This window comes from Notamacropus eugenii, chromosome 4 (genome assembly GCF_028372415.1).
Source record: "Notamacropus eugenii isolate mMacEug1 chromosome 4, mMacEug1.pri_v2, whole genome shotgun sequence".
In the NCBI taxonomy this organism is placed as follows: domain Eukaryota; kingdom Metazoa; phylum Chordata; class Mammalia; order Diprotodontia; family Macropodidae; genus Notamacropus; species Notamacropus eugenii.
In genome coordinates this window covers 38,911,213-38,926,850 of record NC_092875.1, presented here as the reverse complement: position 1 = coordinate 38,926,850, position 15,638 = coordinate 38,911,213, and the positions used below count along the sequence as shown (strand labels likewise).

General features: G+C 47.2%; 1 protein-coding gene across 2 annotated transcripts; it reads right to left on the bottom strand.

The window, feature by feature from the left end:
- Window positions 1-182: 182 nt before the first annotated feature.
- DDX55 (DEAD-box helicase 55) lies at window positions 183-12,513 on the bottom strand. Of its 2 annotated transcripts, none has more exons than XM_072600666.1 (14): window positions 12,256-12,513; window positions 11,393-11,443; window positions 11,206-11,292; window positions 10,482-10,573; window positions 10,340-10,402; window positions 9,704-9,853; window positions 9,247-9,436; window positions 7,479-7,561; window positions 5,925-6,056; window positions 4,954-5,046; window positions 3,846-3,960; window positions 2,368-2,536; window positions 1,481-1,773; window positions 183-904 (listed from the first exon to the last, which is right to left on the bottom strand). In XM_072600666.1, exons 1-14 carry the CDS (start codon window positions 12,361-12,363, stop codon window positions 725-727), a joined length of 1,806 nt encoding a protein of 601 aa, XP_072456767.1. In that variant the 5' UTR covers window positions 12,364-12,513; the 3' UTR covers window positions 183-724. The 2 variants fall into 2 exon arrangements, with proteins under 2 accessions (XP_072456767.1, XP_072456768.1); XM_072600667.1 differs by having other exon boundaries at window positions 1,481-1,644; window positions 12,256-12,492.
- Between the last annotated feature and the right edge of the window lie 3,125 nt (window positions 12,514-15,638).

The window sequence follows — 15,638 nt, the reverse complement described above, 5'->3', positions numbered from 1 at the left end:
TAGTTTTCCTAAAAGAAAGTGCTCCAGAAGAACTGCCCCTGAGAAAAGTGGCTCACCTTTTCAATTTTTCAAATATTTACATTCAAAACAAAATTACCCCATGTGGGACCCACCTACAGCACACAAATCTAGCAGCCAATGTCCAAGGTTATAAGAAAACTATATGACTTAATAGCTCACAATCAAGTGTTTTGTTACCTTTATTTCTTAAACTAGTTCCAAGAAAGCTGTAGAAAAATGGTCTTTTTAAAATAAATTACACTTACTTATACACGAAAAATGTGCCCCTCAGTCAGACTGAGAAGGTGGAAGCAGAAATGAAACCCTTGGGGATGTGATTCCTAGTCGGCCACTTCTAGGCAAACGCAGCAGCTTCTGCAGTAGATATTGGCCAAGGACTGTCACCTGAGGCAGGATGCATCCTGGGTCATCTCCAGTCATCCTGATGAATATCTGGTCACTGGATTCAGATGGCTCTGGAGGAGAAGTGAGGCTGGTGACCTGCACAGCCCTCCCTCACTCAAAACAAAGTCAAGTGCAAGTCATGTCATCATTTCTCTGATGGCATGGTCTTCTTCAGCAACAAAGGATGAACACAACAACACCTGGGGCAGGAACAGAATAGCCCCTCACCACTCCCCAACATGGGGTCATTTCCCTCCTCTGAACTTGATGTAGACTGGGCTCTCCATGATGCAGCAGCTGCCACATGGCCAGAGATGAGTCAGCCATCATCGCCTTCCAGTTCCGAGGACCCCCAATCTCCCAGCTTGGCCTTGCCTTTGCCACAGGCCAACACCCTCTTCTCAAACTCTCCTTCACTCAGTTTGCCCTTTTTTAGCTTTTTCAAGAGTCTTGTATCATTGAGCAGCTCTTGCATGTCTTCATCTTCAATATCCAAATCCTGGAAGCAGAAGGGACCAATGATCATTAGTGCAATTCCTGGCGACATAGATGCATGGTAGAAGCAAATGGGTTAGGTACTTTTCAAAAAGTTCATGGATGCCTTCTGCTTGTCATGGCATGATCACTTTCCATGCTATCCCACTACCCATCATACCACCCCCAGACAGACCTAAAACCCTTTTAACAAAGAAAAACAGAACAAAGTGGATGCAGTGTTGCACAGCACCCCAGAGTCCCTCCCTCCTTTTCTTTACTGAGATGAAGGAAGTAGGTTTTCTCACCCATCTTCTAAAACTAACACTGGTCCCAAAGACTCATTTTTAAAAATTATACATGTGCCCCTCAAAATTGTAATTACTTGCTCATCACATTATAATTAATTGGCTCACCACAAAAAATACAATTACTAGAAAGCAGTCACCACAATGTGAAAGTGGTAACAGTTTTAAGCCCTTATCTCCATCTATCCAAAAGATTTGTTTTTAAGGTCACTCACAAGTATATTTTGTATTTGCTCAAGGATTTAAAGGTAAACTTACACGTAACTTAACCAAAAGAAAGTTGTATACTCTACCTCTTCTCTTTTCCTCTTTTCGATCATTTTTTTCTTCTTTTCCTTCTTGGCTTTCTGCTTGGACCAGGCTTTGTTCTTGGTAAATTTCTTTCTCCCTTCATTCTCTTTTTTTTCTTTTCTTTGTTGCTCTAGAAATTTCTGTCTCTGTTTCTCTCTGTTTTTATCTTTAAATGCAATAGTGTCTGTATCAATGGTAACAGGCACAAAGTCTGGAAATTGTTTTCCCCTTAGCTCTGGCATCTTGGGCATCCGTAACAGGGCAAAACCTCGGGCAAGACTAGCAAAATCTAGATCTAAATAATTTAGAAATCAGCATTAGTCACAATCAGAAAAAAAAAAAAACACCTTGTCTTGCACCTTGCTAGAATTAGTTGTTGTTCTTTTATGAAAACTAAGATTTTTAATGTTTCTGAAGAAATTAACATACTTTATATTCTTTTACAAACTACTAAAATCTGAGTTATCAGCTTGTCAGCAAAATTCAATGGTCAGTGACTTTTTTATTTCATGAAGGAGCTGGTATAGCAGTGGCTTGAGTTTTGAGCCTAGAGTCTGAAAAACTTTATTTCAACTCCAGCCTCAGACTCTAATCAGCTGTGTGACCTCTGCCTCAGCTTCCTCAACTGTAAAATGAGGGTAATAACAGCACTTACCTCACAGGACTGCTGTGAGGATCGAATGAGACAATATTTGTGAAGCACCAAGCCCAGTGCCTGGACACTAGTGCTGAATGAATGCTGCTGTGGGGCCTATTTAAACTGGAAATCCAAGAGCAGGTTTTCTTAACAATACCACCAGGCAGGGTCATAACTTAACACAACAGCAGAACTTGGGAAAACAGCAGATCTGTGAGGCAGGAGTGACAATGAGCCAACGGCAGAAGTTACCTTTTAGTCGGAAGATGAGATTACATTCATGCTTTGCATAGGCCTGGACACAAGATACAAAAGCTTTCATCCCCTTCTCGAACACGGCTCGGTCTGCCAGAGCCATTGACTTCAGCTGGGGGAGAAGATCATCTGGGCTCTTCTGCGGCTTCATCTCCTGCAGGGGACACTGCAAAAATCACAGCCTTCAATCCTGGGCCTGAATCCCATAAACTATCCCTGGCCCCCCCAAGCTGTCATAAGTGCACTTGGAGGACACACCCAGACCATACTATCACAGACTTTAGAGTTGAAAGGGACACAGGTCATCTAGTCCCTCCTTTATTTTTTTTTAAATACATAGAACAATTCCTTTTTTAAATTAAATTTTTTTCAATTAACAAGTATTTTTTCATTCTCCCTCTTACTATTCCCTCAAAAAAAAAAAAAAACCCCACCAAAAACCCAAAGACCTGTAAAATATGCACAATCAAGCAAAACAAATTCCTCTGAGGTTATGCCCAGCTGGTCAATGTGCCTTAAGCTACATGTGGCTCCTCTCAGTTGGGAGGTATGTGCCCCACCCCCACACCCCCACTGCTTTATACACAAGAGGAGCAGAAGGGACCTGCTCCAGCAGAATTCACGTTTATGTTGCCTACGTGACAGTCCCTCAGGTCTGACATTCTATGTTCGAACAGCCTTCCTCGAACAGTGGACATTCTCTGTTCTCTCCACTCCCACACCTATCCAGAAGCTTCTTCCTTTGCCTCTCTCTCTGCTCCAGCTCCTCCTACGTCCGGAATGTTCCCTTGTGCCCACTCTTTTCCTCTCTTATTGAATCCCTGCCCACCCTCAGTGATCTGTCACCCTCCCACTACAGGAAGTATGGCCTGACCCCTGAAGCAGTAATGTTACCTTCCTTCCTCTCTCCCCCACACCCCAGACCTCACCTGGGGCTCTGCATTTTTGTACTGGAAGCTACATTATTTTGTATTGGGCCCTATTCCCCAAAGGACTGTAAGCTCAAGGGAGTCTGGGATAGTCCCAGCGTGACAGGACCATAGATTTAGAGCCAGAGAGATCTCAGAGTCTACCAAGTCCAATTACCTCATTTTACAAATGAGGAAACTAGGTGATGGAACTTGCCTTGATAACACAGCTCGGGTGGGTCAGGGCAGAATCTGAACCTGAGTCTCTTAAATCCAAGTTCAGCACTGGATCCTGTTTGCTGTACATTTCAATGAAATGAAAGAGACTAATAACTATAAGCTGAAGAAGTCTCAATCATCTGAATGTTTCATTTTCTCAAGACAGAAAGGGGCTTTAGACACATTTAGTCCAGCTCACTCACTGCACAGAACTGAAGGCCTCGAGAGGCTAATTGCAGGGATGGAGCCCAAGTCACCCCCAGCTAATGAGGGCAGAGCCCTCCTGTTCCCCTTACCCCCCTCTCAGTTTTCACATCACTGAGTGATGGAGAAGACAAGACAACTTACTTTCTGGTTGATGGAGAGAAAGTTGACATAGGACTCCTCCATGGGAAGTAAGAACACAAGAGCACTGCCGGCACGGCCGATCCGCGCTGTGCGCCCACAGCGGTGCACGAAGGCGCTGTGAGCGAAAGAGGGAGAAGATGCAGTGAGCGGGACCAGGACAGCAAGAGCAGCTTGAGGGAAAGCCATCTGACCACAGCAGGCAATCTCAGTCCCAAAGAAAAGACCAAGGTGGAAGGCTCTGCCACTGCACTCCAGAATAGGCTGCCTGGCTCCCTCCAAGGGTTTTGCTTAAACTTTTTATCTTTTTTTTTTTTAACTCTCTGTTACAAAGGGAGGCTCCTGGGGAAGGATAACAAAATAGAAATAAGTCAGATGAAAGGGAATCCAGGGCTCCTCACACAGCAGTAACAAGCCTTCCGTGGGCTACAGTGGAGCGATGGCCAAAGCTCAGGGATGAGGATGGGAAATGGAGGTAAAAACAATGCTCGATTCTGTGCTGCAAGCACCAGTCTCAGAAAGTTACTGATATTAATAAGGAAAATTGAGAAGAAGCCATTTTCCTATTAGTCAAAAGGGAAGCTTCGCAGATCAGGCCACATTAAGCTCTCGTATGTAAGTAACCTCTGGCAACACAGCACTGAGAAGAGAGCCAGGGCCCCAGAGACAGAAGGACCTGAGTTCAAATACCTAACACTTACTAGCTGTGGGACCCTGGGCTGACTTAATCACTGTGAAAACACTTCTCTAAGTTAGAGACAGGTGGCAATCAGCATCAGCATTGGGAATTCTGACAGCAACAATTGTCTAGAGCATCAGAGGTCTTTGATGTATGTGGGACAGGGTTCAGTGATAAACTGAATGCTCCCCAATAAACAAACTTACCTGACCCGCTTACAATCTCAGAGCCACCTGGAAGTTGCTGAGAATCGAGGCCCGCATGTGCAGGTGGCAGGCTCTGAACCCAGGGCTTCCTACATCTGAAGACAGCCCTCTAACCACTGTACCACTCATGACAGCAATACCAATTTTTTTTTAAAAGCAACATTATTACCAAATAGAATGCTTACAAATTGCTTTCCCAGCCATTATCAGAAAGAACACGTTGTACCTTGCATTGCTAGGTGGGTCATACTGCAAAACCCAATTTACTTCAGGAATGTCTATTCCCCGGGCCATCACATCAGTGCACACTAAAATGCCACTGTGAAATTGAAAAAAGAAAGTCTTTATTATGGTTAAAAGTTAACTAGCTTCATTATCACCAAATAGTACTCAGTGTATTCATTCTACAAGAAACCCTGTTAAGAACATGTAGTGAAACAAACATTGCCAGAATTAACTGTAAGATGGGACCAGAAGCAAGCTGCATAACAAAACTGGACTTCCTAATTCCAAGAAAAGCCTGGCCGCACACATGGTGTCAGATGGCATCTTTAAAGCCTGGCATACAGACTATATACAGTGCTCTACATTTGCAGGGGGAGGGAGGTGGGCCTTTCCTTTGAAAATCTCAAGTATCTGACAAAATTTCCATATGAAAATGAGTAAAGGGAACAATGTAACATTCATTCCTCTCCAGAGTGGTAAAGGCCAAATACAGCACACACAAGGTTCTGAGCAAAAACCTCTTCTCATCTCATCAGGGAGAAACTGCTTACCTATGACTTGGGATGTAAGTGACTACAACCAGGCATCAAGCCTCAATTAAATAATAATTTAAAAGAATCATCATGGAGCCCAGACACATGGGAACTGATCATGGATGCCTCTGCTCTTCCAGTGATTCACAGACAAGGGGTGACATTTTTCTTCCTGAAATTAAAAAGTGCTATCCAACATGTGGCAGTCCCCTCAAGCCCAAAACATCAACTCTTTTTCAATGTCCAAGCTGCCAACAGGTGAGATTTGCCCTGTGGGCAGCCACAGTGAGAGCATATTCAGCTGGAAGGAGCCATCCATCCATCATCGATGAGCAGGACCTTGTAACACGATGTTCCTGTTCTACCATCGCTGCCTTCAATGGTCTGTATCTTTTCTCCCCCCCAGGACCAAGGGAAATACTGCAGGAAGCAAACCTACCTTTGCAGTTTGCGAAACTCCATGAATATCTTATTGCGTTTATGTTTCATCTTCCCATGAATGCACATTACTTTTACATTCTTAACCAAGGCCTCCAAGGCCTTCCCATAATATTCCACACAGGCACAGGTACTGTGGGGGCCAAAAAAGAAAAAAGAAAAACTAAACTAAAATTTCAACATAATATATGCTCCCAGTCTTTTAAATAAAATTGGCAGGGGAGGGAAGATACCAAGAAATAAACCTACTCCCAATTATCATTTTTAACACTTAAAAATTTTCAAAATAAATAACAGAGGAATGACATAAGTATTAACCTAATGATGAGAGAGTGGCAAATACAACATAGTCCCTAACACTAATCTGCAGAACTTGACCTCTTGGGTCAGGAGGTTAAAGTGCTGTGATGACAAATGTGTTTTGTAGGAGTTAAAACACTAAGGTTCTGGTCTCCACAGCCAAGATCTACAGGTAGGGGAACTGTAATGTTTTCTAGTCAAAGTCTTCTAACGGGAGACTGCCTAAACTAAAATGCTAACTCACCATCAAAATAATACCTTACATATGCACACGTTTTAGTTTTCAAAGCACTTTCCCACACATTATGTCATCTAATTCTGTCAATAACATATCAACATTCTCATTTTACTGATGAGGAAACTGAGGCCCAGAGATGTTAAGTGTCTTACTTTAACATAGGGGTGGGGAACCTGTGGCACCTGTGAATTTTGGATTCAGTCAAAGAGCCGCACTTGACGACCTAGAGAGCTACATGTGGCCTCAAGGCTGCAGGTTCCCCCCACCTCCCTTAAGTTCATATGACCAGTATGTTGGCAAATCCAGGGACTAAAATCAGTGTCTCCCAGTCAAGTGTCTTTCTTACTCTATTATAAAGACCCGACTCTATGTCTGGCTTTTTTTTTTTTTAACCTTCTCTACCTAAATAACTCCCTCATGTTGTTTAGTAATTTTCAGTTGTGTCTGACTCTCCATGACCCCATTTGGGGTTTTCTTGGCCGAGATACTAGAGAGGTTTGCCATTTTCTTCTCCAGCTCATTTTACAGATGAGAAACTGAGGCAAACAGGGTTAAATAACTGGCCCAGGGTCACACAGTTAGTAAGTGTCTGAGATCAGATTTGAACTCAGGAAGATGAGTCTTCCTGACCCCCAGGCCTGGCACCCTCTCCACTGCACCACTTAGCTACCCTTAGCCTCCTTATAAAAGATTAACTCTGAGATTCTCCTAAAACAGCTGCTGCTCTCCACCTCCAGAAAACAATGCACTTTGGAGATGGGATGAGAAGTGATGAAAAAGTGCACGTAACACAATTTCAAAACCACAGCTGTGTTTAAGCCAAGAGAGTACAGGCAAAACTTACGCAGACTTGTTCCTGGCTTCCATTTTGAAACCCGGGCTCACACGATTGTGGAGAGAATCCAGAGAGACTCGAGGTCTGCTAACACTTATTCCCTACATCCTGTACCAAGAACAGTATTTTGCTGGGTCACTGTATGCACTTTCCCCAGTCCCAAGGGAAGCCAACAACTATACCTGAAGAACACCAGGTGTTTCTCCTGCTTATGATTTCGGAGAAAATGCACAAGTTGATTAAATTTCTCATCTGCTCTGCATACCTGTAAAATAACAAAGGAGTGAAAATTAGAAGGTATGAAAAATGAAAGAAATTAAAAGTTAAAAAAAAGACAACTTTGACCATGGCACAGTAGAAGAGTCCTAACTGTGGAGTCAGGCTATCAAAGGACAAATATCTTCTGACACCAATGGGTGGGCCCTTTTTCATCCCTTAACCTCAATTTCCTTATCTGTAAAATGGGACTGTAAAAAATCCCTGCACCATGTACTTCACAGGCCTATTGTGAGGAAAAGGCTTGGTAATCCCTGAGAGGCTATAAAAATGCAAGTTAATTTTTACAACATGCTTTCCATTGTATTTTTCAGTCCCAGTATATGGTATTGAAAGAATTCACCCATTCACTGGATATTTTGGCTGGAATGATAATCAGCCATTTGCTCAGTAGCATAGACTCCAGGCTACCACTGTTGGTCAAAGTGAAATTAAAGCACAGGATCACAGCACAGAAAGGGGCATCCTGGACTTCAAATATGTCCTCTAGGGTTCAGGTGTAACTGCACCAAATTTTTAATAAGTGTTCAAAAAAAAGTGTGACGTTTCTGTTCATAGTACACAACAGAATCACTGTATCTTGGTACAGAAAGGGACCCAGAGACCCCATCAGCTGCCTCATCCATGACTAAGAATCACCTTCCCCAAAACCTGATGCACCCGCCCCACCCTTCAAAGGTGGCCCGCCCTATTTTTAGATAGCTCTGATTCAGAGAAAGTTTCTCCTGACAACAAGCATCCATTTACCTCATAGAAAAGCCATTCCCATATGGGGTAAAGGAAAACAAGTGTTAGCCCTCTGTACAACATGCCTTCAAATACTGAAAGACTGTGGGAACAGGGAATACTTTGATGCTGAGGGGATAGGGGAAGAATCTGAAATGCTACATCTCACTTAGATCACATCTCCTCTGTTCCAGCAACCCCCTCCATCTCCACTAAAATGGTAACTCAGGAGATCTGGCAAACAAATGAATAAGTGAATGAGTGAGAAGGATTGAAAAGCAGAGCTGCTGGCATGCAGCTCCAAAGAAGGCCAGCAGGTGGAGCTGCAGGATTTGAATTAAGCATCTGCCAGGAAGCCGATCTTCTTTCTGACCTAGAGATCTAATTTCCCAAAAAATCTTTTCACCGTCTAGCCATGAAACAAAAGCTTATGGGAAAAAAAAACTGTAAATCTTAGCTGTCCCCAGAGGCCAGACCCATATTCAGAATAATATTTATCGTGCCAAGCAGAACATTTGAAATGTCACTCAAAGTTTTTCTGACAGACTACGCGAAGTCAGGTCTTCTCCTCCCCGCCACCCCCTCTGCAATGTATGGAGGCTTCTATCTTTGCTTTAAGGGAGCACTTAAATATACCAGGGCAAGGATTTCATCCACGAACAGCCCTCAGGCACCAATGGTTAATGATGGCCTGCACCTAGTAGGCCCACAATAAAGAAATACTGGCTGAAGGAGTGTGCTTCATATGCTTCAAATAAGAGTCATCAGGTTCTCAGTTCTTTAACAAAACAGAGTCTGCACAATGGCTGCCAGTCCCAAGCTGCAGACCTCATTTTCCAGGGCACAATCAGCAAATTCAACAATGGGTTTCATCCACCAATGCTGTGTCCCTAGAAATTTTCTAAGACAAGTCATGGGGTCCCTTGACAAAGCCTAGTAGCGCCTCACCATGTAGTAGTTCTGGAGGCGGCTGGGAGTCTTCTGGGTGCTGGTGGCTGCCACCCCTTTCTCTTTCACTGAAATTCGGACAGGATTCCGGAGCCCAGCCCTTACCAGGTTCTCAACCTCTTGAGTTTGAGTGGCAGAGAAGAGGCCTGTTCTCCTCTGTTTTGGCAAAAATTCCAGAATGGTATTTATGCTAGAAATAGACAAAAAAGTAAGCACTCAGAGCAATACGATGAATCAGTAATACTTCTAAAAACACTTCCGCAGATACTTTAAGAAAGGTTTTAAAAATTCAACCTAAGGAGACAGAGAAAGTAGAGACCAAAATTTCACAGAAGGATACAAAGCATCAAGCAATCCCAAGAACCTTAATCCTGGTGTGGTTTTAAAACGACCAGAGGATTTAGCCAAAAATCAAGAGGAAAAAAAGCTAATCCAGAGTCGGATCTATCCAAAGTACCTTGCTTCAAACCCCATGTCCAGAAGGCGGTCAGCTTCATCCAGCACCAGGACATCAAGAGACTTCACACAATTTGCCAAATCCAGTCCTTGAGCCTTTCTCCTGAACATGTCCTCCAAGCGGCCTGGAGTAGCAACTATGATGTTCCCACTTTGGAAAGAAAAAGAAGTGGGGTCCTTTCTTGACTTCTGTAGCATTCATCAGTATGACCAAAGATTCAAAGAATTTCATATGCCCAGATATGCATCTACATCCCAGTTAAAAAGAAGAATCAGTCTAAGATTCGTTATCATATAAAGCATGCCAAAAGGATAAATCTGCATCACAAACATGACGGGACAGTGAGAGAAGAAAGTAGGAAGAGGACAGATGGGAAGAAAAATTCAAGTCCTCCCTTTTCATCTCCATAATCCTGAGAGGGGACTCAACTTCAGGGTCTTACAGAAAGGAGGCAAAACAAAAATTCAAAGGGGAAACTGGTTTGGGAATAAAATCCCTGAGATGGAAAGAGACTAAGGAAGAGGCAAGCTGGCCACAGCAGAGGGAGTACCAGGTCTCCTTCATCAAATGAGGTAGCAGTTCCTCCTACAGGCAGAGCCATGAAGTGAAAGAAAATGCTAAATAAAGCCAACTCACCCTTGTTCTTTGAATCTTTCAACATCTTCTCCTGGGTTCCTACCCCCAATTAAAAGAATCTGGCTAGAACAAGAAACAAGACTCTCAGAAAATCAGGCAAAATAAGAACCTGTGCTTAATAAAAAGTGTAAATGGGATGTACCTAAATTGTGGGAAGTGCTTTGAAAAATGTAGCAGAACTTCATTGATCTGGATGGCAAGCTCCCTCGTGGGTGTGATGATGATGGCTCCGACCTACACAGCAGGAAAAGTCTCAATGACTTCACACACTGGGCAACATGGAATTAATAACAACTGACAGGTCTGTGGCATTTTGAAGTTGTAAAGCACTTAATGCATGTTACCCCATCTGGCTGTCATGACAACCCTTGGGATGAGGCCACAGTTTGGATCATGCCCATTTTATAGATGAGCAAATGGAGGTTAAGTGACTCACCCAGGGTACCACAGCTAGGGAGAGTCTGGGCCAGGTCTTCCTATATTTTGCTCTCAACTACATCACCAATTCTCAGCATCAACTCTTCTCACAAATCAGTCAAAATTCATGCTAAAGGAAACTACAGTGGTGGGGGAACTCACAGGGATCACACATATCACTGCTCCACTATGGCTCATATTGTTCCATTTATTATTTTTAGGCTTCCTACATTCAGTACGATTCAGTTCAATGCGATTTACTAAAGCCCTGGCATGTAGAACACAATGCTGGCTGCACACATGGAATTCACAGTCCAGCAGAGACAGCCAGGACACACACAGAAAACACAACATAACAGAGTGTGCATTAGAGAAGAACGAAGCTGAGGGCTACGTAAGGACACAACACATCCCCCCGCAAGGACCCAGGTGACCAAGCATCATCTTACCTGCATTTTTTTTAACTTCTCTTCCCTTCTCAGCAGAATCTGCAGGATGGGAATGACAAAGGCCAGCGTTTTGCCGCTACCTGTGACCTACATGTAGAACAGAGGTTTGGGGTTCTTTGGTCAAAGGTCTTTTCCCTGTTGTAAAAAGCCCAAGTAAAGATGGACAGTGATTTCAGAGCATACTCACAGCTTCCGCAGCCACATCTTTGTTTTTCATAAAGAGAGGGATGGTTGCAGACTAGAGAAAAGGAAGAAGGAGACTGTTTAAGCACTTCCCCTTGGGGTGGATCACCTCAACCTTCATTTTACAAATGAGTGGGCTGAACCTGGAGGCGAGGGCTGCCAAGGGCCCCACCGAGGTCATGGAGGCCAGGGCGCTCCCATCCACAGTCACGGGGGAGCTGGGAAGGCCCCAGCGGCCGGTCTTCTCCGCAGGAGCTGGCTGGAGGAGGCTCCTTCCCCTGCTCCCTGGTTAGCTAACTGGACAGGCACAGGAGGGCAGGCGGAGGGGGCCCTCCGTCACCTACCGCCATGGAAAACGGGAAACCTCTAAGACGAGGGGCCTGAGGCCTCTACCAGCCCCAGGACCCTCGGGCAGCACGGTGACCACTGGTAGGGGGCAGGAGCCTTCGGGCTGCCCGTCCTCCTGGTCCCGGGCACTCTCCTCTCCACTCTGGGGCTGTTCTCTCTAGATTCTCCTCAAAGGATCCAACACCGGACCGGCCGGCGTGCGGCCCGGCACACGGCGGGTACTAAGTAAGTACTACCCGAGCTCCTCCCACTCGGGTGCTCGGACCTCACGGCGCTGCGGACCTCGTTCAACGAGTCCAGACGCCGCATTCGACAGGTAAGGAAACCGAGGCCCAGAGGAAATGACTTCCGCACCAGCCCCCGCCCGCCGCCAGCGCACCAAGCCCCAGCAGGCGCGCCTCCGTGCGAAGGGGCCCCGGGCCCCGGCATCGGCTGCTCCGCGCGGGCCCGGCCTCCGCACCGCGGCCTGCTCGGGCCGCCCCGGCCCCGCCTTCCTTTCCGTCCCTCGGTCCCACCGACCTGCACCGGCGTCATGCGGGGGAAGCCGAGCTCGCGCAGGGCCGCCAGCACCCGCGGGTGCAGCGGCACCGGCAGCGTCTCCCAGGCGCCTTCCGTCACCTGCTCCATGGCGGCCCCGCCGCGGCCGCCGCTCCGCCAAGCCGGGACCGGGAGACCAGCCTTCCCCTCCGTCGGCCGTGGCCCACATCCGCTTCCGGGGTGCGCCTCCCAACGGTGCCGCGGAGCGCGGCGCACCGACAGCGAAGGTTCCGGGCAGGAGAAGGGGCGCGGCTCGACGTCGCGCGCCTGCGCAGAGCCGCCCAGGGCGGGGCCGGCGTTCGGGAGCCGTCCGGGTCGGAGGAGTGCCCCGCCCCCAGCCTGCACTGCCCCGCCCCCAGCCTGCACTGCCCCGGCGGCAGGTCGGGTCCGGGCTCCCTGAGCTGGCGCGCGTCCTCCTGGTCCACGGACGTAAGCGGGAAGTTACCAAGCCCGGACCGAGGGTGCCGGGGCCGAAAACCGGCGCTCCGGATGCGGATCAGCGGCGTGCGCTTCGGGAGCTCCTGGAACCTCCCGGTACCTCCCGGTACAGCGGGGCCAGCGGCAGCCCTGCCTCCAGCCGCCTGGCAGCGCTTAGAGCGCGGCGTGGTGTCCGCGCCCAGGCTCGCTCAGCCGCTCCGCTCCGGAGCGTGTTCTCGGCTCCGACCCAATCCGTCGCGCAGGCGTTTATCAAGCGGAGACCACAGGCCAACATCCTGGGGAGGGAGGGAGCGGGAAGGAGAAGCCGGGGCGCTTCGCGGACTGTCCGCGTGGCGAGGACGCCGCTCCGGCCCGCTCCGGCCCGCTCCGGCCCGCTCCGGCCCGGGCTTGAGGACCGCTGCCGCCCGAGCAGCCGCTTCTCCAAGACAGTGTCTGCGATCTATTCCGACCCTCCTGGCAGGCGCACCGGCCGGTCCTGCCGCTCCCCCAGGGGTGAGGGTGGGGACGGGGCTCCTTCCACGGATGCAGCCCTCCCCTAGGCTCCGAGACCGGCCCATCGACTTCTCCGTAGCCCCTTTGGTGACCCCAATTCCCATATTATCTTTTACTCCTGGTTTACCGCGGGTGCAGCCTGCTCGCGCCCACCGCCGACCTTTCGATGAGCCTCAGTCTCTATCTCCCGGCTGCTTCCCTGCCCACATGTCCCCTCTTCTCGGAAACCCCTCGCTTGCACCATGGATCCCCACCGTCCTCCTACCTGCCCCTTTGCAGCTGAACTCCGCAGGGAAGCAAGGGTCTCACTCTTAACTCCCTGCCGTCCAGCTTCTGCCATCACTCCCCTGAAGCTCCTCTCCAAGGTTACTCATGACCTCTTAGCTGCCCAATCCTCCCAGTACGGGACTTCTCCCTCTGGGCCCCCTGACGCTTTCAACAAGCGCCTTCTAAGTATTCGTGGCACCACTTTTTCCTGGTTCTCCAACCTAGCAGACCACTCCATGCAGAATCCTAATTCAGGCCACGTGCACTGACCATGGGTGTCCTACTGGGCACTTGATCTCATTAGCTCCCATGATTCAATGATCGTCTCTATGCTGATGATTCTCCAACTGTCTATTATCCGTAGACATCTTAAACTCAATCTTTCCCAAAATAATTTATCATCTTTCTGCCAAACTTCCCTATCACTGCCAAGAGCACGGCCATCCTCCCGGTCTCCCGGAGTCAAAACCTGGGTGTCATCCGTGTCCCCTCACTCTCACCTCCATATCCAACATGCTGCTCAGCTGTCAGTGATTTTCCTAAATGCAGGTCCAACCATGTCACCCCCTCCCCACCCAAACAACTCCCTTGGCTCCCTATCCCCTCCAGTTGTAACTTTCATCTTCTGCCGGCTCACAAATGTAGTTCAGATTGAACTGGCAATCCACTTGATCTTTTTTCCTCCCTCTGGGATTGTGTCCCTCATTAGTAAACTGAAGGAAGGATGTGGACTACATGACCTCACTTGCTTCTGAAAACAGGTGTGGGTGATCCACAACCTGTCAAAACTTGCTTCCTCATCTATGAAAGGGGCTGCTCTAAGAAAGCACTTGGTCTGCTGTCAAAAGGGACACAAAGAGGTGTCAGCATCCCTCAGCCCCATAGTCTAAGATCCATTTCCCCCACCGCTCTGCAGCTGTCTCACTGGCAAGAGATCTTCCAACAGAGCTCTTCTTCCACCATCAAAAATGTGATAACAGGTGGGATCAGCCCCAAGTAAGCAAAGCACTGAGGAAAGGCCACTGGCTGTAGGTCACAGCTGCCTGGCCAAGGAAGCAACCCATGCCACCCCCCAGGATTATCTAATTCAGACAGTAAGACCATAAAGCAAAGCAGTAGCTGTAAAAGAACGAAGTCAAAGGACATTCAAGTCTGAATCCCTCATCTTTTACTGTCCTGGGTACATTTAAACTTTTCTCATTTGTAATATGGAGCTGGACATGTGAGGAACCTTCAAGTCCAAAATCTACACTTCTTTGGTGATTCTTTGATCCAAAAAGTGATGGATAAATAATAATGTAGAAAATAGTTTATTATACAACGCTAATTAGAAAGATTCTGTCTTTACTAAGAGACTGTCTTGGGGGTGAATCTTAGCTGTGCTGCCTATAACCAATGGGACCTTAAGCTAATTCTACATGGTGGGTCTTCATGTGAGGAAGTTGGAGCAGACCTCCAAGGTCTGTTCCAGTCCTTAGCTCATCACTCTGCTCTACACTCGGGGTAATCAATCCAAGGTTTCCCCACACACTTAATACTGATGCTGGTAGCTCCTAACATCTGGACGACACTGAATAGAGCCCTAGGCCAGGAGTCAGAACGACTGAATTCCAATCTGTACCCCTGGGCACGTTGTTTCACCTGTGTGCCAACAGCACCCACCTCCCCAGACTGTTGTGAGATCAAATTAGAGATCATAAAGCATTCAGCATAATGTAGGTCCTCACATACAGTAGGTGCTTAATATGCAGTTAGCTCCTCCCTTACAGCTCAGTGTCCCAGATAGGTCTGTTAATTCTGTCAAATCGCTTTCTAAACCACCTTTTACAGGACAAGGGTTCTGACCTTGTGAAGTGAAGAGAAGTGAAAGATGACTGCCTACAATAATGACCAGACAGGTAGGTATGTGTACTTCATCCCTCAACCCCAACTAGGAGCTGGAATGGTTACAACTCTGTATTCTCAAGGCACTGACTTACAGGCATAACTTCTAAAACCACATCAAGCTTATAAACACGTCTGCAAAAATTCCAATTTTTCAGCAGCTACTATTACTCAAAGACCACTAAAAATCTGAAGTTTGGTAAAGGTCTAATTATGACATTTGTCAAGTGGACCATTTATAAATCTGTACTTTAGCCCTTCAAGGACCCAATTTCATCAGCTGA

Excerpts from the sequence above, each read along its gene's own strand:
- DDX55 (XM_072600666.1), bottom strand. The coding sequence starts at position 12,363 with ATGGAGCAGGTGACGGAAGGCGCCTGGGAGACGCTGCCGGTGCCGCTG. Across the intron at positions 11,444-12,255 it reads CCCGCATGACGCCGGTGCAG|TCTGCAACCATCCCTCTCTT; the intron begins GTCGGTGGGACC and ends CCTTTTCTCTAG. Across the intron at positions 9,854-10,339 it reads GAAAGATTCAAAGAACAAGG|TGGGAACATCATAGTTGCTA; the intron begins GTGAGTTGGCTT and ends TTCTTTCCAAAG.